This window comes from Anabas testudineus, chromosome 14 (genome assembly GCF_900324465.2).
Source record: "Anabas testudineus chromosome 14, fAnaTes1.2, whole genome shotgun sequence".
NCBI lineage: Eukaryota > Metazoa > Chordata > Actinopteri > Anabantiformes > Anabantidae > Anabas > Anabas testudineus.
Window position 1 is genome coordinate 13063850 of NC_046623.1, and position 23679 is coordinate 13087528.

Sequence of the window (23679 nt, forward strand, 5' to 3'; positions counted from 1 at the left end):
GATATTTTATAGATGCTTTTTTGCCAAGGAATCAATACGATTATCACTCATACCTATTAAATATAAAGCTACAGCCAGCAGCTGCTTAGCATAAAGACATGAACTCCTACCAACTCGTTCTTACAAAATACAAAAGTGTAGAAACAACAATTTGCTGTTTTCTGAGAATATTTGCTGAAGTAATGATCTTATCAGCCAGAGAGTGAATTACTGTATTTACCAAAATCTTGACTTATTTCTTGAATGGCACAAAGTTTATGTAGATTTAAAGAATTATTTTAATATATGCATTGAATTTGTATCTTTTTCTGCGTAAATATGACTGATTTTCATGTAAGTAATGTAAACCAGACAAAGGGGATCCCGATTGAACAAATGAGACAAAAAGGGGGAAAAAATGTTACTTACTTATTGTAGAAAATTGTTTAATCTACATTTTTGTGGTAAAGGTACACAAGCCAAGTACAAGTCTCCTTTTGCAACAATAACTTCAACTAAACTATCAGCCCTGCACATAATCTTTGAGGGATTTTTAGTACATCTTTCCTTACAGAACAGCTTCAACTCAGGAATGCTGGTGCTTCAGGTCTTTCATTTCATTTCTATAGGATTAAGGTCAAGCCTTCAACTTAAAAAAAAAAAAAAAAAATCCTCTGCTTCAACCATTTTTGGTAAAACGACTGTGTTGGTGTGTTTAGGGTCAGTGTCCTGCTGCACTTTCTATTCAGTTCAGGATACCTTGACATTTTCCTGTAGAATTTGCTTGCTCAAGAATTCAAAAGTCCATTAACCATCCTGTCATCACATAATGTTTCTCATCACCAGTCAAAAAGTTCCACTTTAGTCTCATTTGTTCACAGAAATTGTTCCAGTAGCCTTCTGACTTCTCTGTAGGTGGACAGCAGTAGTTTCCTTTTCGTAACTCTGTCATGAACACCATTATTCAATGTTCTCCTGAGAATAGACTCGACAGGCCTTTAGTTTCCTAGAGTTTACCCATGGGTTTCTTGTGACCTTCTTCTGAATCTCCTTTGTTCAAGCCAAGACACACTTCTACCAATCTGTGTTTTCAGATAAAGACAATATCAGACAGTGAAGACCCAGAGGTCTGTCGAACTCTCACCTGACTTTGATCCCACTGACTGAAGCACCTGACTAGTTTCCCCATCAAATGACTGATTAGCCTCGAGGTTCACATACTGTTGTCACACAAAATACTTAAGATTGGACTGAATTTTGCACAATAAACAAGTTAAACATTTTAATAGTTGAATAGCCTCTCCACCTTCACAGTCGATACTTGGGGTTGTGCACTTCATGCTAAACGTACAGAGAGTGATTGATTTGTTTTGCAGTGAGACGGCCAGCTTGGAGCTAACCGTGCCTGAATTCGTTGCAGATGTGACCAGTGTATTCTGTCCTTCCTCCTCCAGACTGCAGCTGGAAATCTGAGCTACTGTTGGAGTCATTTCCAGCTCGTGCTGACAGTGGTTTGGAGGCAGCGCTCCTTCCTGTCTCCTCACTGTGGAACGGTGCAGTGCTAACACAAAACACACTCAACTCGCAGTTGTTCTGGTTCATACTGAGCCCTCGGGTAAAAGAAAAGCCCAACAGTAATTAGATTCCAACTAGGCTTTCATTCCTTTGCAACTAAGTTATAATTGAAAAAACAGTCTGTGTTTAAATGAAACATTTTTATTTGGCATTATTTTCTTGCAAAAAATATAAAAAACGCAAGCATCAAAGCATCACATGTACAGTACTTAATTTACACACATTTAGAAAAAGAAAAATGCAATTTCAATGTCCTGTATCAAACCTGTTTTCCCACTGGCAAACAGAATAAACAAAATATGCCATATTTAAAGTTAAACTTAAAAGACAAGTGTGTGGATGTACTGTACAGCTCTAATCAGAAAGATCTGACTGCACACAGGAGATGACAGTTTTATGGCTTTGTGCAGCTTTCCGAAACCATAAGAACAGCGCACATCACTTGAGGACATTTCTTGCCTGGGCCTGTCCTTTACCTGGATAATTTCTACATCTTAAACATCTAAATTCAGACAATATTTGAACTCCGATCAGAAAACTAAATTTTCACTGTGGCTCCCTTGCTGCAAAATCTTGCAGCATGTTGCAGAACGGTCAGCAGTACTTTATTAACTGTTAGCTGGCTTAAACGTGCACAGCGTGACGCTTCTTCAGGATCGACAAGCTCTCAGTGGAAACACAAAGAAGACACACAGAGCAAACAACAAGAAAACATTTTAAATGAAAAAACGAAAACAAAGAATTTAACAGAAACACAAATTCAGTGTATGATGCAGTCTCAAAACAGGCACAGCAGATCACTAACCTTTAACCTTCGCCCCCTCAGTAACAGTCCAAGGCCACCACTAGCAGATCTGTACACTACATGTATTTACAAACAGTACAAGGGCTTGACAGCAGTTTGCACAGAAGGCTGCCAGAGTGTGACTGACAGTTTGTTCTTTTTTAGCTGTTGTTATTATCTTGTCTTTCAAACGTCTCCTGTTGATCAGATGCTGCAGGAAACGACAACCTCCTTTTTTTGTTCAGGTGGTCAGTTTCTACAAATACTCAATTCAATCAAACTAAAGCAAACGCACTGGCAAGCCTTCTCTCAGTGTGACTGTGACCCAACAGTAAAGAGCTGCCACAGAAGAGCAGCTGACGTTTGGTCTCTGACGTCACGTCCTGTCCCAAAACTCACCTGGACCCACGAACATGGATCAACATGCACAACAAGACCCAGACACTACCGGGAAATGAAAATCTGAGTGCCACGATATCTTAAATAACAAAATATATATAATATATACACTTTCATAACAAAAAAAAAACAAAGAAAAGTTGATGATGTATAGGTGACATCATCGTACACAAAACAGCTCAGAGCTGAACACAGTTTGATGAAATAGTACAAAACTAATGAACCACTAGGAAGCAACATTCATTCAAACGCAAATACACATCTGTACAAACCTGTGTGTGTGTGTGTGTGTGTGTGATGTGTGTGTGAATAGTGTATAAATCTACTGAATACTGCCGAGAACAAAGCATGATGGGGGAATGTCTATGAGGTGGTGTTACCCAGCAGATCAGTGACAGCTGCCTCCTCTGCTCCAACACACACTGACCGCTGGCTTCATCTGTCAGTGCTGAATCGTCCGGGACTTTACTAAAAGGAAAAGAGCAGGACGTCAGTGTAACACCAGCAGTACCATTGTGGATTAATGACATCACACAACAATTGGTACCTGGTCACTAGGAGCCTTTTTGTCTCCGTTGACGGCCTTTAGCAGCACAGCATCCTCATTCTTCGTGTTGGTCTTCATCTCCACGACAATGTCATCTTTGGTGGTCTTCTCTTTGGTGCTAGTTACAGAAAGAAGGATTTGGCACTTTACAGATCCATTCAGCTTTGATTTAGATTATCAAAACCTGATCCAGGAGCCAAAACAGTGCATTTATTGAGGACTATTTTCAGCTGAGGATGCAGCAGGACAGTCGAGTGTGGAATAAAATACACTGAGCATGTTTCTATTAATAAGGTGAATGTTATCCAGTGTATATAAAATAGATAAATAACATATCCTGGCTACACAGACAACACTTAGTCACCACGATCAGTTCATTTTTGTAATTTAGAAGAGACAGTACTCACATCTCCTGCTTCCCTGAGCGTCCACATGGGATCTTTCCCTTCTTATGCAGGAAGTAGAGAACACTGCCCAGGATGGCCAGCAGCAGCAGACACAGTATGATCACCACGATGATCACCCCACTGCCCTCAGCTGCACAAACACACACACACACACACACACACACACACACACAGTGAGCAATGCGATCACTAAATGTTCTGTCCTACACTTTCAAATAACATGACTTAACTCAATATTTGGCATCCTAAGTGTCTTATTTCCATTTCCTCATGCATTAGGAATACTTATCAGAGCATGAAATGATGTCTTTTATATTTCAGTCTCATTAAAGTGACTTTGGAAGCTGCAGTGCATAAAAAGTGTCATTTATTCACTGTTCATTATTGTGACCTTAAAGCCTTAATAACTGACTTTAGTTAGGTTACATTCACAATTCAGAATATAAAAGAAGCTTCTCTTTAACTTTATGCAGCAGTCAGCAGGTTGAGTGGTGGGAAAAGACAATAATAATAATAATAATAATAATTTAAATCCTTCTAAAGTCTTTGTCTTTAAGTTTGGTCATTTTGTAGTTTCAGTCAATATTCTTATAAAATTGAGAATTTATCTGATCAAATGTTTTAATTATAATTAAACTAAGAAGATTTACTATATTATAATATACTGAGTAGAATAATTTCTGTTATTTGCTTAAATTGAACATCAGACAGGTGTGTGAAAGATCAACTATCCCCTTTCTGAAAACTCAGCTAGCTTTCTAGCTTATTTATTTGTATGTCACCAAAAACTACATTTAACGTTATTTGGATACACTTCTCAACACATTCCCCTGAAGCCTCCAGGAACAGCTCTAGGCTTAAAAAACAATTCTCGTGTAGTGGCCAAATAGAGCAACTTCAATTCATCATAGAAACTTAGACATAAATTCACAACGTCATTATTTCAGCCTGGATTTGCTTTTAATGCCCTTCAGTCTTTAGAATGTGCTGAATCCATGAAAACTGAGAGACAGCATCATTTATTTTGTGGTTCACAGTGTAATAAAACAGCGATATGATTCATTATTAAAGCAGATCTTGAACTTCTTACTAAGCACGGGTAGAAAGCTTTTGCTCTTATAGCCTCAGTGAATAATTAGAGAAGCAACCAAACATTTATTTTTGAGAGAGAGAAACACTCAGCACTAGACGGGCTTTGCGCTGTTTCTTTTTTGTTATTTTGGATGAGTGCCCATAGTATTCCCCACAGACTTGTGAAAGCTTTAACAGTATGAAGTGACTGCTCAGATAAAGTCAGAAAATTGCCTTATAATAACGGCCCTGTCCTTACTTCACCACAATTTTTCCTGGTATGTACAAAATACACCATAAAATAAAACAGTTTGAAAAAATCAGTAAATGCGATACGCTGTTTGTTTTTGGTGTTTTGTAACTTATTTTTGTTAGTCTTACAAATTCCAGGCTATACAAATAGTGTTTTTTACCACTGCAGAGTATTTGATTCTATTATAAATGCTGGTATGCTTGAATTTGCTAGTGATACGATTTTTCACTCTGTATCAAACAGAATATTTAATATGCCTGCAGGCTATCCCGAAGATCTGCCAGCAAACTAAAGAGTCCTAGTATGAAAATATAAATAATTTATGTAATCCTCCAACCTCTCATTGTCACAGACAGAACTTAGTATAAAGTGCGAACATGGAGACAGTGGAGAGGCTTTGAGCTGGAAGAGACTGAGTGAAAGGAAAGAGGCGTTGAACAAGAAGAGGTGTCAGCGCAGCAATCTTACCAGGAGAGAAGGGGGCAGTTGTGGTGACTCTGGGAACTGTGAACAAGTAAAACAACACTTAGAGCGGGCAGCTGTCCAAGTCCATCAACAAATACCCCAATACACACACACACACACACACACACACGTCCACAGAATCTCTTATTACCCTGGAGGTGTGAAGAAAACACAGCTGACTGTGACTGTAACAGAAGCTCTGGAGAGAAAATTGTTAAACTAATGTTTTTTGTTGTTGTTTTTGTCATATAATGTTTATTATTGACTCATTCATGACGGTGATCATGTGATGGCAGCACTGAAGAAGAATAATAAGAATGAAAAGTGTTCTTCTCTCTGTAGGAGTGTGGTTTGATCTGACACTGAACCTGATCATCGGCCTTTAACAAGTTTAAGCCAGTGGTTCCCAACCTTGGTCGTCAAGACTCAGACACAGGTTCCTCTGTTTGCTTCCAGCACTTACAGCTTCTGATTGGCTGAACACGGCTCATCCAGGTAATCAGCAGTTCAGAGATGAAGTGGATGGAAAAAAGCAGCCACTGGTTTAATGATCATCCTACTTTCTAGTTAATCTCAGTGCATGTAACCTTGGACTGCTGCAGCCATTACATTACACTGAGGTCATTGGATTCAGATGTGCAGTGTTGGAAGTGTTGCCGACATGTTACTAATTTCAGCTTAATAAGACTGCCCTCATGACTCGGGTGCTTGGTTAGACATTGAAGTGTCAGACATAATAAAACAGGCTGTGGTATTTGCTACCTAATAAATGATGAAATTCATGCGAAACTTTATTAGGCAATTCACTGTGAGAAGCAGGGTTAAGCTTTTCTGGTACTTATAAGGTCATTCAAAAACTTGTCTTCCCTACCATCATACCATTCTTTCCCAACTCACCACTGTTGTCAGCGATGACAACCTGTCTGAACACTTTCATTCTTTTCTCAAATGGCTCTAAATAAAAACTTTCAGATGACTACAGGCTGACTCAGTCATTATATTTCACCTTGGTTCCCTCTCCATCCCATTGATCCACATACACTGAAAGTAAGACTTACTGGCTTTAATGCTGAAAGCTTTGACTTCTGTGCCCATGTCATTGGAGACGTTGCAAAAAGCACTGATGTCTGAGGTGACCTTTACTGACACCACACTCTGAGCCGTGTGCTCGTTGGACTTGCTCACCACCTCGTGCCAGTTCTGCAGAGACACAAACACAGCTAGCTGATGAAGATACCTGTCCACCTGCAAAATAACACTGAAAAGTACATGAAGCACACTTCATGAAATGTTAACTTTTCAACACAATGCCGAGATTTAAGATTGATTGGATACCTGGCTGCCGAAGATGTTCCAGGTGATGCTGGGCAGTGGGTAGCCTTGAGCCTCGCAGCTCAGGTTCACCATCCTGCCTGTTGCCTCCTCCAGCTGCACTTCCTGATCCACGCCCATCAGCTGGGGACTACCTACATACACACACACACAGTTTTGAGTTTTAACTGAAAATCTCCTCTCGCTCACTAATGAATTGAGGTCAGCTCCGCTCATTTGATGCTGATCCACTGTCAATGGAACTCAACACTTACTGCACATATGTTTCACATTAAAAGCCCTCTGCTGACTTCAAATGGCCCAGTGTGCCTCTTTCCTGGCAGGTTTTTAATGTGAGAAATAGAGGAGGAAAGCCGCACTCTCAAACCTCCCATGCAACGCTTTCACTAATTTACTTTTATTATAAAGATCAGCCTTTCTCAAAGCAAAATCAAAATAGAAAGACATTTGAGAAGTTTGTATATGAAGCACAGTACAAAAACTGGGGCTGGTAACTTCAAGATTTATTTTTCTTCAGCTTTCACCGCATGAGTTTTTTATCCATCTCTATGTTTTTTTCACACTTTTTATACAAATGCATGCAACTGTACCTAATTGCTGTCTTTATTCTTATTATATATCTTGTCAGAAAGTTTCCCCTTGGCTTTTGCTGATGATGTGGGTGATGACTAACCTTGGACGATGATGTGAACTGAACCACTGGTGTGCAGGGAGGGGAGGGAGGGAACAGTCACCTCACATATGTACTCTCCTGTAGTTTCAAAGGTGGTGTCCTGTAGGTGCAGTGTGTTCCCCTTACCCACTTGCTTCCCATCCTACATACACATGAACAATAATCACACATACATTTTATCAGTGAATAGGTCATATTGTCATTGATGGATGGTCACTGGATGTATATCCGATATAGATATCGATTTAAAATCGAGTCTGTTGTGTGTGTCGAGGGTGTCAGAAGTCTAGTTTGTACATACTTTGTACCAAACCGTGTTTGTTTTCAGGGAGGACAGAGCATTGCAGGTTGCAGTCAGATCTTCTCCTTTGACCATGACCTCAGAGTCTTTAGGCACCACAACGGCTGGGTCCAAATCTGAACACAACAAACGCCAGCAAAACGAGACACGGTGTCACAAAGCTGAGTTGTTATTTGTGCTCTTTCTGCGATAAAGATGATCAGTAGTTCTCTCATATGCAGTATGTGCATTAAATATGGAGCTGGAGTTAAAGCATTTTTAACACAGCTCAGGGTGAAGAGTGGAGGCAAGGGGAAACAGCGAACCAGAAGAAAGGCTTACTGAGTAACTGAGTATTAAACATGCAATAATATGTAAAGTGATTCATGTGAAGTATGCGTTTGCACCCAGTATATGTATATGTTTTTCTCTGGGTATGTGTGATCATTCCTCACAGTGCACGGTGAGCTGCATCTCTCCTTTGACATCGCTGTATCCGTCGGTGTCCTGAGGACGACACTGGTAGATGCCACTGTCCTTTCGTGACACTGGTGACAGGATCAACATGTCACCACTGCTCTCTAACTCCACATCCTGGTCCTGCACAACAATTGATCGGAAATGTAATCTCCATCCATCTTATGTAATGTTACTCTCTAATGACAAAGTCTCATGTTATGAGATTTCTTGATATTAAAATGTGACAATATCTCCTGTTGCGGTAAATATCAGTACATTTCAAAACCAGAGCCACAAACAGTATGAAATATGCACAGAAAATACCTCTGCTACCTTTGAATCATTTGTGTGGCAGTGTTTAGGGTACTGGGTGGAAACAATTAACGGTGACAGAGTGACAGACAACGTGTAGGCAGTGTAAGAAAATAGTGCTGTACACTGTGGCTAACAAAAGTAATATGCAAATACAAAAGGTGATTCACTTGACTGCAGTGCAGGAGAAATAGTTACTGCTCAATGATCTGAACTGTTGCCAGATGACATAGACTAGAATGAGTGGGGCTATATCTTGTAGTCTCTATACACTGTAGAAATACACCACCAGAAAGAAAATGTGTTCAGTCAGCACTTTGAGTATTGAGGAGGTACCACTCTGATGATGGTTGCATTTACTGTTTGTGCTGTTTTAATACAGTTTGTAAAGTGAACATAAAAACTTCAGTTAGAAGGCCACAGACAGCTTACAAGTTCGAGGCTCATGCATAGTTCATGCGCACTTAGAAGGTCTGAAGAGACTCGTGAGAAGTCAGTCAAGTGGAGTTTGTGGTAAAAACCGTATTGTGGTCTTAGAAATAAGAGTTAAAGAGACATTCATGACAAGATGAGTTACAACATTAAGTATAGCTCCAAAGTTCACCTGAATTTTGGGACTCTGAAGATTTCTGCAGTGTTGAAATGTTGTTTGATTCGTATGTTGTGTATCAACTCATTTCAGTCTATTGTCACACCCCTACTAATGACTAATGAATTCATTAATCTCAACTGTACCAATAAAAAGCTGATGAATTAATTGTAGGGTCATGTGCCTGAGAATACTGAGGACACAGCTATGAATGTCACTTTTAACAATCTATAGCTGAATCCATTAGACAAGAAACACATAGCTAAATCCACTTCCAGACGAAGCACATGAAATGTTACATTGCTCACTGCATTTGGTCAAGACTAAGTAGACAACCTAGACACATAAACATATATAAACTAACAGTTTCTGGTATTTAATGCGCCCTACAGACCTACATCTCGATGGACTTTTAAATGTGGTTAGTGCAGTGCCAGAGTCATTGTGTCTCCAGACTTCAGCAATAAATTTGTGCGTGAGTAAACTATTGTACAATAACATACAACAAAGCACAAAACCAATGTTGCTTCACTGTTTAAACAGCAGAAAATAAATCATGGTCAAAAACAACCACAAACTAAATGTGTGTGACTGACAATTATGGAAAGTTAAAAATGGCAGTTAGCTGAGTTTTCTTATTGTCTGCACATACAATGGATGTGTGTCTAACATGGGAATCAGTCCCCCGCATGAGCCCTGTCAGTGTGGCCTCCGGTCTCAGACCCCAGCATGGATCTGTGGGGTCAGAGCTGACAGAGACTCCGTAGACCTTGCACACTCATGTCTACATGGGGCCCTCTGAGCTGTGCTTATCAAAAACATTCCCTACATGTCTCCTGTGTGTCACCCATTCTCTCTTGGGGACTTTTAGGGTGAGAAAAGGCGTCTATTCTTACTTGTTCTCTGTTGAAAATGAAGGGCGGCGGGGGGTTGCCGTCACCATGGCAACGTAGCTCCACGGTATCCCCCTCTTTGACCAGGCCCTGGGGCGACTCCTTCCAAAGCTCCACCATGGTGGTAGGGTCTAAACACACAAAACAAAATCAAATTAAGAAGGCTTATTCAGCAGACTGCTAAAGTCATTTTCAAGGCCGTTTCCAACAACGCTGACAGCACAGATTGAGTTTGGCTCTGTGTGCCACAGTATCCCTACAAAACAGTTTCAAAGAACAATGGACTAACCATAGGCAGAGGAAACAGCCTCTTTTTGATGATGGAGTTTCAAATGATATGCTATTACTGATAATTACAAGGTACAGGACTTTGAAGATACAAATTAAAGAAATAAAAAGTAAAGGTTAGCAAAGGAAATGCAGTCTTTAGTCTGTATGATGCTCAATGTGCTGAATCTTAAAACAACATCAGGGTTTTTCTTCAATAGTTTTTATCCATCTTTTTTAAAAAGTTGTATGCATTGCACTTAAATACTTCAACAACTGAAGTGAACTTTCTTTTTAAAATTGGTGACTTTGTTTACGCTCAGTTGGTTAAGAAGACAGTCTGTAATATATGACGCAAAAAACAACTACAGGGATGGATATAAATCATTGCCAGTGAGTTCCAGTTTTCGCATGAACTATGAAACACTGGCCTCCAGTCTGAGAACAGCAAACTGGCAGAACTGAACAAAATAAATCTTGTAGTACTCATCAATTAATCTAAACCCTGACGCTCTACCTGGCACTTTGTTGTACGAATTAACATCTGTTACAGCCGACTGAAAAACAAATGTCTTTCATCAATAATACAGTCAAGAGGAAACAGGGACAGTTGCTCCAGGTGTGTTATACTGATACAGTTTAACACTTTAAAACAATATGATATAACAAGAGAACAAAATATGGGTTACTAATCATATGCTGTAACCAGCTGGATACAATAAAACATATATACAAATAAATTTGACAATATCTAAAATAAAATGTATTTCCTTATTTTTAAAATCATGTTGACCACGGCGATTCCTTTCTGAGTTCACTGTTAATAAGTTGGTGTTTATAGTAACGGTTATTTGACCTGGTTTGTAGCAGAAGAAGCGAATCAAAATGTGCAGAATTAAAAACAAGGCTCAGCGTTAACTCACAGTGAATAGTAATGTTGATGCTGTTCGACTCCATTGTCCTGATGGCTCCGGGGACAAAGAAGCTAACCTCACAAGAGAAATGGGCATCCTTATCCTCCTTCACCACCTTGTACTCCAGTGTGCTCTGGACAGAGTAGAAGCCACTGGACTCCCGCGTCACTAGGATCAACACGTTTACATCTGCAGGATGAAGAAGCAATACAGGTGTAACTGTTGCAATGGAACGCGGCAAATGTTAATGAACTGTCACTTACTGCAATACACATTAAAACAGTGAGATACATTTAGACTTTTTGCCCGGTTCCAGTAAAGTAGCCGTGTCAGTGGCAATGCTGTGGTCTGGATTTAAACCAGAAGAAACTCATCTGCTGTCTGCACTTACATCCTGGTGAGGGCATCAGCGGTATGCCATTGTTGTACCAGGTGATGTTGGGTTTTGGGAAGCCATTCCGAGCCTCACATGATGCAACCTGGAAGGAGAGACACATAAAAAAAAAGAAAGAAAAAAAGAAACTTAACATGGAAACCCTGAAGATTATTTTTTGGTTAATGTCAGCTTAAAGCCTTTTTCAGACATGACCCGGCACCATGAACTACATGAATGTCCAATAAGTCGGCCCAAACATGAAATGAAGTAGACCCACCTTAGATGGCAAGTCGTTTGTCACAGATATTCCAGTCTGGACTCCCTCGATCACTGGAGCCTCTGGACGAGCTAAATCACAAAAAAAAACAACAGTTCTTTACATTAAACTACAAACGCAGAAAATCTTACAGGCGTTTGTAAGATTTAAACAATGCTTTATATGAACATTTCATCACAGATTGTGTCTTCTCACCAAACACTTTGAGATGGGTCTTGCCCTCAGCGCTCCCTGCAGCCAGTCCATTCACCTGGCAGAAGAACTCCCTCTCATCAGACAGCTGGACGTTCTGAATGGTGAGTTGAGTTCCCTGCTGGTCCAAAGTCACCTCAATACGACCACTGTAGTCAGTCTGGTTGTCTACCATATGGTCGTTGCCATCACCATAGAAGATCCGCATCCGTGAGCTGCTACCATCTCTCTGCATTTGAGTGGACATGAATACGTCAGTATACGTGTGACCTTCCACTTGGATATCAGTCAAATCAGTGGGAACATTTTGATGATATTGTCCAGTTCTTCCTAAAGGGTTTGATGGGTAAAGCATCAATATCACCTTAGCCTGTGGTCTGACGGGCAGAACAGTGATGACTTCTTTGCTCTCAAATCCCCATGACGACTGTGACTGATTGAGCCATTTGTCCCTACATTTCAAACCCTTTCTACCCAAGACAGTCACATTTCACCATGGTGTCAGCCATTTCTTTATCTTCATCCAAGCATTCATCATTGTATTTGAGACTATTTTGCCAAAATCCCACAGGCACTTCAAGTTTGTCAATTACTGGAAAAAAAGACTCAAATTAAAATTGTCTTTGCTTTTATTTACAGTAATGTTTTGACACAAAGTACACGTTATAATAATAACAGACAAAGCGGCTATGAGCTACTGATTTTAAAGGGCAGGCATTTTACATGAGCAGCTGAATAGTTTCAGATGTCGGTGTCAGTTTTTGCTGTAGGTCCCACAATACTCACCACAAACCACTGGATCATGACAAATCTGGGCTCACTGTTGGCATCAGTGAAACTGTAGTGGCAGGGGATCTGAGCCGAGTCACCCATGTACACTTCAACACTCTCCTGCATAGTCAGCTCCACCTTGGCCCATGCTGAAAAACACACAGACATGCATGTAAATCAATGACATGCTTTATGCAGGTGCTGAACCGTGGTCCTTTATTACTCATGAGCCATTTAAGGCCACAAGCCTTAAAAAAACTAAATAAAATCATAATGGCTTTTCACTGTGACTTGACCCCAGCATTAATTCTTCCTGACCTACATCTAATTCAAGTTTTGCCCCCCCCCACTCCACTGTGTTTGGCAGATGACTGACAGTCTTCCCAGGCCAATGTGGAGCCAGTCTGCCATGTTAGCCGAACAAAGAAGAAAAGGCTTCTTGTCCACATGGTATAATTTTCATCTCCTTCTGCTTGGCTGACTGTAACCACAAAACCACATCTTGGCCAGAAAATCAGTTCCCTAGGCATCGTCGGGGGAATGCAGGCATGGGAAGGTTAGCCAGTTTGACACTGGTCTGGTGATTCAGAGAGCCAAGCGCTTTCTTAGCCATGTTGGACTTGGCTGCTTTTATAGAGGAGCCAGCTCACACAGTGACAAAGGAAAACAAGATGGCAGAAAAAAGCCCATTTTCTCTGTTTAATCTGGTTTGGAGTTGTTATGCAAGCTTGTAAAGGACACCTCTGCTCCCCCCTCTATCTACTACACTCAGGTGTCACTGTGTGATGTTCAGTGGATTTACTCTGTCGTTTTGTTACTGACTATTTTAGTTCAGCCTTTTTCTTTAGGAAATGAATCATACTCTTTCTTTGAAGAGTCAGCTCTGAATTTCCCATCATCATGTAATTTAACTCTAAAGCTAATGGCATTGTTTATAAGTAGAACAGTGTCAACTCCTTTGCACATTTGCATAATTACTGTTTTTTTATTGTTTTACTGGAATAAAAGTATAAAATCTTCTACTCCAGATGCAGTAGTGTATGTACCAAAGGAACATGGAAATACTCAAGTAGAGCTCCTCAAAGGTATAAAAAGGTGTTTACAGGTCTTTGAAAGTTCGTCTGAATAAGTAGACAAAAGCTTTGGGTCCAGAGGGAGCTGCAGAAACTCTTACATTTCCTTTAGTAAACAGTAGCCTGAAGACTACACATCTAAAAACGAATACGTCTGGGAGTGTGCCAATACAAAAAGAAATAGACTTATCAAGCAGTAGTTTCCTTGCTTAAAGCCAGAGAAGACTAGGTCTGACTTCAGTCCAAGTCTAGAGGACTGTGGGTAACGTAGGCACCAGGATTTGACAAGGAGGAAGAAAGTATATCTCTGGTTCTGTTGCAGCATTTTTGACATTGTTAAATCCAACATTGCTTTAGAACTGCAAACTAGTTGCTTGTGAGTTGATTTCTACAACTGAATCCACCAGAACACAAAACCTGCAAAAATGATGTTAAATAACAGTATTTAATGATACCACTGTAAATCTAGTATTAAGTGTACTTGTGTACTAATGCAGTATTTTACTGTTGACAACTACAAAACAACTACCTCACTATCTAATGGTTTTGAGATATTACGGTAAAACAATTAGGAAGACTAGGACCTCAGTGTACTCGTATGTGCTTTCAGCACTGGTGGAAACAGCCCAAGCATGAAAAGAGCTTTAAGAGTCCAGTTGTCACCCTGCTGCCCCCATTCAGCTGGCTGCACCCCCATTACCATCCTGTCACCCTTCTTCAGCACCAATCATTTTCACAACTCTTTTTTTTTTTCTTTCTGTTCCTCCCTCCTCGGCCTCAGCTATGCTCAGCCAACCATTCCTTTTGGGACAACGGGCACGCCATTGTTCTCCCACCTGGGTGGACCAAAGCCCCCCGCGCACACAGACGTACACCACACCCACCAGTCGGCCAAATGATGTTTTTCCATCCCTAAAACAGAGGTTAGAGCCAGTTCACCGTGTAGCCCGTAGGTTGTTGTTTACAGCAACAAAGATGATAGACGGCTTTAAGACAGAAGCAGATTATGGAGACTGGAGAGCAAAATATGTCGCTCGCAGAAGTCAGTGTTAAAAATGTTGTGTCTCTTTGGGGCCGTGCTGCTAACTTTTCTTCTAATCCGATTAGCACTGGGGGGTTGCTAAGGATTTGGCTCCCAAAGCCAACCTGGTGCTGGTCTTATCTGTTCCTGTTGTGACTTTATACTGCATGGACTAAAGCACAAATACACATGACCCATGATCTATGGACCCTGACAACCAAAACTGCCGCCTGTGGGTGTGTGTGCATACATTTATGCCTGTCTGCTGTCTGTGTCTGGATGATACAAAGCTAATTCATTCAGAAAAAAAAAAAAAACACCACCTCATAATATTTGAATGTGTTGACAGCCTGACCACTCAGACCTGTGACTGGGCAAGCCCCCAAATAACTGGTCTGTCAGAAGGATGAAAGATAGGAGGGGACGGGGAGAGACATTCCCATTTCAATAACAAACACAATTAACTTTTCCATTAAAGGTGCCTTTTTTTAAAAAATGTCGCGGTGACATCATGTACTATTTCATCATTGTTAATATAACATCGTAAAAGAACATGAATAACGCCTTACTGAAGATCACTGTCATGATAATCAATAGTGAATGATAATATTTTAATGAGCTCCATGAGTTAATTTCCTTCCACATTATTCTCCCCATTGTGAGAGGAAAATTGCATTTCTGCCATTTTGTCAGTCCTAACAGGAAGGATAGGTATACTAGTGCCCATGTGTTATAGATACTTAATATTTAGGAATACAGGAAACTTTAATGCAAAACTGCCTTATTTATTTATAAGGCATTCATTTCATGATCAATTTGGCTGTGACATTTGCTGTTATGTAGCTATTTAAACATCTAAAACATTTACAGACTCATCAAAAGGATAAAGAGAGACAAAAATATTTTTCCCGTCTATCCATTCAAGACAAATTGAGACAGACTCACACAATACAAATCAGACAAACGACAGACATAATGAGGGGGCTACTTCCAGGAAATCCCTGCGCACAGTAGCTCATTATGTGCCTAACACACAGACAACACCCTCAGACGCTAACTCAAGTGGTCACCATTATTGGCTTCCGCATTTGATTAAGGCTGTCAGCTTAGGCCTCCACTAGATCTGCAGCTCTGCCACTGATAAGAGTCCAAATCACCTCTGACACAACAAACCAGCCTCATCTACTCAACCTAATCCTTCACACGGCTGGTGAACCATGAAATCAAACTTAAAAAAATCCATTAATAAGTATTGCATATACCCTCATGTGTGATCTTTGTGGATTTGAGTAGAAAATAATAGATAATAAGAAAAGATGTGGCTGTAGCCACAGAAAACAAGCACACACACCATATTATATTTAAATAATTTCACACGTTCGACTTTTTTGCAGCAACTTTTGAGGGAAATGTAAGAACAGATCAGCTTTTCAGACTTTTTCAGGCTTGGAGTTTAGGTTGTGTGCGGACACTGAGGTTCCCTCAGAGGATGGGAGGTGTAAAAAGCTAGCATGTAAGTGTGGATGACAGGGAGGAGGATTTCTCAATACGTAACTCTGGTGTGGTGTTGAACACCTGGGGGATACTGTGTATTGCCTAACATCAAAGAGTATGCACACACACACACAGACACACACACGTAGTGAAAGCATGCAGCCCTACAGTGGAGATGAGAGCTCCTTGTCCTGCTGATGAGGCTGTGCATTCAGAAGCAGCATCTGGCACAAATCTCCCAGCAGCCTGTTCCGTGGATGACAGGGAGTGGCAGTGAAGGGCCCAGGCTTTATTCTTTCACATAGAGAGATAAGGAAGTGCTGCAAATCTCTTCAAAGGCACCTCTTTATGCATCAGTGATCCCTCCTTCCATGCAGCAGGCAGATCACAGCTCCAGGTGAGGACCCCGCACACAGCACTCTATGATTAATGTGAAGCTGGACTCACTCAGCTCACAAGTGAAAATGTATGAGGTTGATATTGACCTTTGATCCACAGGATTTAGCACTGTGCAAACTTTGGTGCTAATGTTGCCTAATTGCACTTCACTTCTCTATCTATTCAGTTCATACTGTACTTGGATGGATAAAAATCTCCCCCCAAACAGAATATATGCTTCATGTATGTGAGTAAGTTGTGCACATTTAAAATATTTGGATTACAGTATCAACAAAATTCAATCTGTGTTTCTGAGTTTCATTTCAAGAGAAGTGTTAAGAATTCCCATGATATCTCTCGATCGGCTTGCAGATCCACACACGTTTAACATAAACTTGTTGCCATGGTGGAACGTTTCCCTGCTTACGTTATCGGCTTTACTACGTCTCCAGCCTTCCAATGAACAGTCCGCCAACACCGGCTTTTAAAGAATTGCTAATCATTCCTGCTGGTTTGCAACTTCTTCAGCAGCTCCATTAATTTTTCATCATCACACCCGGTGGGTGAGACTTCATTAAAGGAGCAACATGAATGTTTTATTTATGCTTGTATCTGATGTTCAGCAGTGAGTGCAGCTTGTTCCTCGGTATCCACTATCCATCAATAGACCCCCTCTGGAGCTGCTGGGCTCTGGCATGCAGGTTGATCCACAGCCACAGGATGGCTAATTAAAGGTCAACAGGCTAAATACTGTATCTACATTGGGCTGGGGGTCCCTTTAGGTAGCAGCAGAACAAAAACAAATGAGAAAAAAGGGAGAGTTGCCCTGCAAAAACAGTTTCCTCAATTAGCACTGGTGCATACCAAGAAATTCAACCTCACAGCTAAAACATGGCTCGTTCCAACTATAACAACTGGTGATACACAGTATAATTAACTAGTACCTGAATGGAAGTTCCTGGATACCGTAACAGTTACAGACATTGGACAGGAAACAAGAGCAAAGGCAGTTCCACCCTCAAGAAATGCCCCTTACCACACTGCTGCAGTTCTGGAGGAGACGCAGAGTGTAATTCTGTTTGGTTTCCACTTCAAATATAAATATCAATTCAAGGATACATGATTGGATTTCCGTCCTCTAAATGGATGGGCATGCTTGGACAAAATATAAACCACACATGTGGAACATGTCTTGATCCATCAAGAAATGCACAAGTAAAAAAACTAATATATGAAGCTTTGGATCTCTGTACAAATAGTTAACCTATTTAACAAGAGGTCATGTGACCCCACTTTGCTGAAGGTAGACTAAATGACATTTTGAGACAGAATTTGAAGACTGTAGAGATTCATTCTTCATGTCATATTAAAGTGTGTGAAAGATGAGACATTAAGGTAAGAAGCACCAGGTATGGGGCCTTGGTTGTTATTCTAACTCTATAAATAAGAGACCTTTTTTCTAATCAAACCTCTGATGACAGCACAAAACGTTGCCGCTGTGCTCCAACAAAGGCCTTCTTATCCCAGTCCATGTGGTCGTCATCACAGTGCTGAATATCCATGTCTACGAAAGCCACAAACTAGGTTCAAACTAAATCCGCTTTCCCTCAACCATCCATAAAGAAGGACTCGCCCGGGATAATCATTTTAATTTCAATCTCCAGAAACAAACAGCTTTGCTAACTTTGACTAAAAAAGTCACAGTTACAGGAGCAACAGACATGTTCAGTAATATTATTTGATAGTTGGTATTGTAGATACAACTACAGAGAGTGAGGGATATGACATGAAACAACACCAGAATTAAATGAACTGTTTTGATATTTATCTTAATCACTATTCTTGCAGCAACCCTACAATCAGTATATTTTAATTATAACCACCATAACACGCTGATGCAGTATATCTATTCTCTGAAGTCCCTTTCAGAGTCATACGCTTTCACCACTCTGCTTACATGACTTTAAAGCATCACTTCATACAACCTGCTATGCACTGTAACAATGTCCTACGTCAGTCGTGTGCATGCCCATCTTTTAATGTGACTGTTAAGGGCTGTGACACACCAAGTCAACTCTTGCGCTGTCTCACATCACCCTCATCTGAGCCAAAACATGGCCCCGTAGCTGACGAATAACCGTTGGCTTGATGTGTTACAGCCCCACAGACCTGCATGCTTGTGCAAGGCTCTGCAAACCCTCATGTGCACCAAGCATGCCTATAGGGATCAGAAACCAGCTTGTGCTTGAGTATGTGCACGGTTTTTAAACCTCAAACCTTTTACACTGCAGCAGAAACAAAGTAAGAAAGTCTGCAGAAACAGCAGGATGGATGAGTGATTCCCTTGGTTTTTATAATCATTAATACTAACAGGCTGAATCTATTTAGTGGGAATGCTTTCTGAAACAGCCTCACATTGTACTTGATTAGTTGGCTGTGCATTTACATAGAAATCGTACACAGCTAGCCTAGCTATTATGGTGATTATGAAACACGCCTTTATCTCTCTCACACACACATGCACCCTCATAGAAATCCCAAACATATCCAGTGCTCTGAATATGTGTTTGTGTGTGCATTCATATTTGTTTGAACTTTTCTGCATTGTTTTGTAGTCTGTGCCAGTTTGTATCTGAGTTTATTAGCATTCAAGCAATGCCTGTCCTACAACAAAGGTCTGTTTGTGCACTCCCTCTCCTTTTATCCCACTTACCAGACATGAGGCGAGCTGTCGGGCGAGTGTGCCACACCTAATTCACCAGGATGAAAATGGTGAACCCCGTCCCCCCCACCGTCCCCTGCTGAGAACCTTAATGCTCTCAAAGAGAATATCAGAGTGATCACAGGTGCACTGCTGTGTTAATGAGGAGGAGAGGCTACTCCCCTTCGCCCAGTCCCACTAACCCCCATCACACACAAACACACACCCACACACACTCTACATGATCCAAAACCGGTGATGCTTGGACAGTATTAAATAATAATCTCAAAACCACTCCATCAAAACCCATCACAAACCCACTGTAGCCAGGTGTGAAAAAGGGCAGAGCTCCAAACAAACTCCACATTGTGTCTGAATGTAAATGACCCCGAGTGCATGCAGGTATGAGACAGGAGCAGAGAAGGGTGTGACAGAAACTTGGATCAGATACAGATGGATGTGACAGACATTCAGGTTAAAAACCAAAATAAATGAGTAGAGCAGCACTCAGCTGTTTAATGACACCCAGAAACTCCCTAGTGCTAAATTAACATGCATTCCAAATCAGAAAGATGTTACATGAGATGTGAAACACAATCTTAGAAGTTAAGTAAGGAGGCTTATCTGACACTAAAACAGTGTTGGTGTAAGTATTGTTGCACTTGTTTAAGTCTTCACCACAGCTCCATACCAGATGGCACTGGTATTCACACAGTCCTATGTAAAAGCACAGTGGAGTGGCCAATTTCAAATGTTTGATGGGTTAAAGTTGGCCTGAAAGCAGATACCTCATGCTGCTACCTGTCTTCTACCTTTAATTGCAGTATTTTATTTTCTTTAAGATGCCCAATTGACGTCTTGAATCAAACATTGTATAATTTGTGGTCTATGACAAACTCGGACTGGGATCCTACCCAGCTACACAAACCACTGTATATAATGAGTTTAACATGAGACTTTCTTTTAGAAAACATATAGTAACACTGTCATCTTGTCCAAGGGATGTCAAAACACTTCACAGTGTATGGTGTAATTCTATCTGTTACTGTTGTGGCTGTACCCTAAAAAACAAATGGACATGTTTTGAATGTCACACCCTTGTAATATATTTAGGCAGGATGTTTTCTAGGATTTACTCCACTGGATGGTAAACATCTAACTCGGTTTCTCCTAAACCCTAATAAAGGAAAATAAGTTTCTCATTTACAGGATATTTACAGTAAGAGCCAACAGGCACAAATGTAGAAACACTAACCTCTGAAGATGTGATTCTTTCTTTTGTGTGTTATTCTTTTGTTTTTGACAGGATAATAGTGAAATCATACTATTTAATATCCTAAAATATCAAACAAATGTATAATATTTCGCCTTGCAATAGGAGTTTGTAGAAACACTCTTATTAATGTGTCCACGTTCTACTTCATAGAGTGGAGATCGGCCTTGATTGCATGCATGGATGCAGCTGCTCTGACAGAAGAGAAGAGAAGTATTTATGGGATGATAAGCATTTATGGGAGGGTCTGTGTATGAATGTGTGGGTAAATGTGGGGGAATCTTATCATCTAAATCTCGCAGCCTTTCTTCAGGTGGTACAACACAGCAGAGATCACAGCAGATTCACGAAAAAGAAAAAGGTTTTAGTAGATTCTACACTCAGATTAAATGTTTTGATGTCAGTGTTTTGTCTAGTTAATCAGTAAATTATCTGTTAGTGAACTACGGCTGGGTGAAGGACAATACTGGCAGACAGAGGGTGGGGGAGGGAAACTTGCAATGGTTGTTGGGGATGGGCAATACAGCACATGTGGGCTTTAGTTTCTACAGGACAACTGTAGGCATCTAGAAACATTGCACAGACGTTTAAAAGACTTCAGAGCATGCAGAAGGCACAATGTGGCACAAAACGTACGCTGTGGAAATCACAGAGTTTTGTTTACTGCACATAAACGCAGCGCCGGTTGTCTGACAGAAATGTGGTCCACACGCCCGCCCACTAGCTCTCTGTGAAATCTCAAGACGATTACCTGCTGGACTCACTAGGGAGTTCTCACTTAAATTGCCTCTGGGTAATATCTAGATAAATGGCTTAATTTTGTCAGCTCCACAATTTACACTAATGTTTTTATTCAAACTAATTGTATTATGCGTATAAACAGGTTTTCCGCTCTCTCCCAATAACACGAGTTGCTGTGTGCATGTAAACACAGTTTCAAAGCCTCAAAACATGTTCACCTTCACCACGGCCTTACTGGCACATGTCAAAGCCCCTAAACTCCTGTATTTTCACAACAAACCTGCTGTGTATTTCATGTATTTCACGTCAAAACACAGTCCTCGCCTTGGGGAAGTAATACTTTCACTATTTTCTCAGCAGATGCCTACAGCTGGTCAGACACAATGTCAAACACAATGATATATCTGTGCTCACAACTCATAACCAGCAGCATTGTTTGATAAGGGAGCAGGGAGCTGCTCTGCGCCTACTTTATCTTGATCTCTAGACTGGGAGACTCCGGTTCTCAGGGCTCAGCAGACAATATCCACCACTTGTTTTATTCACTCGGACACAGCGTGCCCAGACCTTGCACTAGGACTGTGGTTATGACTGCATTCCCAGTCGTCGGGTGGCACTGTGTCCTGCTGAGCTGTGGAGGATGGAGGAGGTGGGGTTCACGTTGACGCAAGCAGCTGTGAACAATAGGCACATCGCCCCCATTCCCATGCCGTAGAGGACAAGGGCAGCTGGAGAGGGGGAGCGTTCCAGTGACACCTGTGGGCAGCCCATTTGTCAATTGATTTGTGGGGAGGAGTGTAGGAGCAGTGAGAAAGGAAGAAGAGGGCTAATATGGGTGTGTGTGTGTGTGTGTGTGTGGAGGGATGGGGGGTAACTGGTAGAGTTTTATCACAGGACCACACACAATGAAATGTATTTTGATTTCCCTCTCGAACACACCTGTGCAGCTACATCAGATCTCACACTTGCCCTAACCCTAAAAAATATTACTCTCAAACTATCCATGACAACATCAGTCATTCTGAGCTTTAACTAAAACCATCTGGTAATCACTTTTATCATTCTGCTTTGTTTTCTTTTCAGATATAAAGGTGGCACACCAGCTTGAATTTAAGTCTATGTTACTGTTTGACTGCTTCTGTTCTGTGACTCATCTAACTTTCCCTCCATACTGCAGTGTTTCTCATTCTCTGCAATGACGTTTTTCACTCTGGTTTTCCAAGTGAGAGCAAGAGATAATAAAAAAGAAATGATACAACGTTGTAATAATAGAACACAATGTTCCAACCGTGGAGCTGGACAGTGACACGTACACAATGTCTCCCATGTAGAGGATTTTAACAACACTACTACTGCTTGATTTCTCAATAAATACAAAACAAAAGACATAATATTCGTCAGCATCTGTGACAAGAATCCTTACTCACAATAGCTTGTGAGACAACAGTCAGATAGTTTCATGCTGAAACATTTCTAAATTAACTTCCACACACAAATCCTCTACTCAGAGCGTGCGTCTTTGATTAGGCAGTTGATCTTTTAACAGCGTCCAATAACAGGGCTCAGGGAGTTGTGGGAGGATTTGATATTTAAGCATCACTTTATCCTCTCCCTTTTGAAATGTCAAGTTCAAAGATCCAGACCAGTGGCCTTGATCTGTGAGCTAAGACGACCTAGAGAAATGCAGAGCAACTCCTCGCCGTGATCACATAGCAGAGACGACCACAGCTTTGTGGTGAGTTGCGTAACAGCACACAGAGCGTTATTAGGTCTGATTATATTAAAGCTTGTAAACAGTCTTTTGATTTTCTCGTGCTCAGGTCAGACCTGAGTAATCAAATCAGTGTTTTTCTATAATGAAATGCTCATTGTACGTTTGAGCTTTTTCTAATTGAATTGAGTGGATTTAATTAGGACTGTTTCCCAAGCAGTGTCTCAAATGCAACATTCACATCCCACCGCGTGTTAGGTTGTGTTAGTTGAGCGACCAGTAACTACGAATATGAAAAGGTTTTGTTGTGTAAAATAAACAGAAGTGAAGGATATGATGCTTCACAGTTTTTTAGCATGGTGCCAGCGTCAGTGAATGAATTACTGCCAGTTAATTTAGAGCCAAACAGAGCCTGATGTCCTGGTGAACTGCTGCCAAGCCATGCACTGCACTGAAAATAAAGCTGAGAGGC

General features: G+C 40.8%; 1 protein-coding gene across 1 annotated transcript in view; it reads right to left on the bottom strand.

The window, feature by feature from the left end:
* Positions 1–2200: 2200 nt before the first annotated feature.
* Positions 2201–23679, bottom strand: part of mcama (melanoma cell adhesion molecule a) — a 32781-nt gene continuing 11302 nt past the window's right edge. Inside the window, exons 2-16 of the mRNA XM_026373421.1 lie at positions 12831–12964; positions 12048–12273; positions 11853–11923; positions 11591–11678; positions 11209–11388; positions 10022–10149; positions 8221–8365; positions 7787–7902; positions 7486–7627; positions 6816–6946; positions 6539–6680; positions 5484–5519; positions 3692–3821; positions 3285–3402; positions 2201–3205 (exon numbers count right to left, since the gene is read on the bottom strand). Of these exons, the coding sequence (XP_026229206.1) occupies positions 3203–3205; positions 3285–3402; positions 3692–3821; positions 5484–5519; positions 6539–6680; positions 6816–6946; positions 7486–7627; positions 7787–7902; positions 8221–8365; positions 10022–10149; positions 11209–11388; positions 11591–11678; positions 11853–11923; positions 12048–12273; positions 12831–12964 (1790 nt within the window). The 3' untranslated portion in view covers positions 2201–3202. The remainder of the gene's footprint in view (positions 3206–3284; positions 3403–3691; positions 3822–5483; positions 5520–6538; positions 6681–6815; positions 6947–7485; positions 7628–7786; positions 7903–8220; positions 8366–10021; positions 10150–11208; positions 11389–11590; positions 11679–11852; positions 11924–12047; positions 12274–12830; positions 12965–23679) is intronic.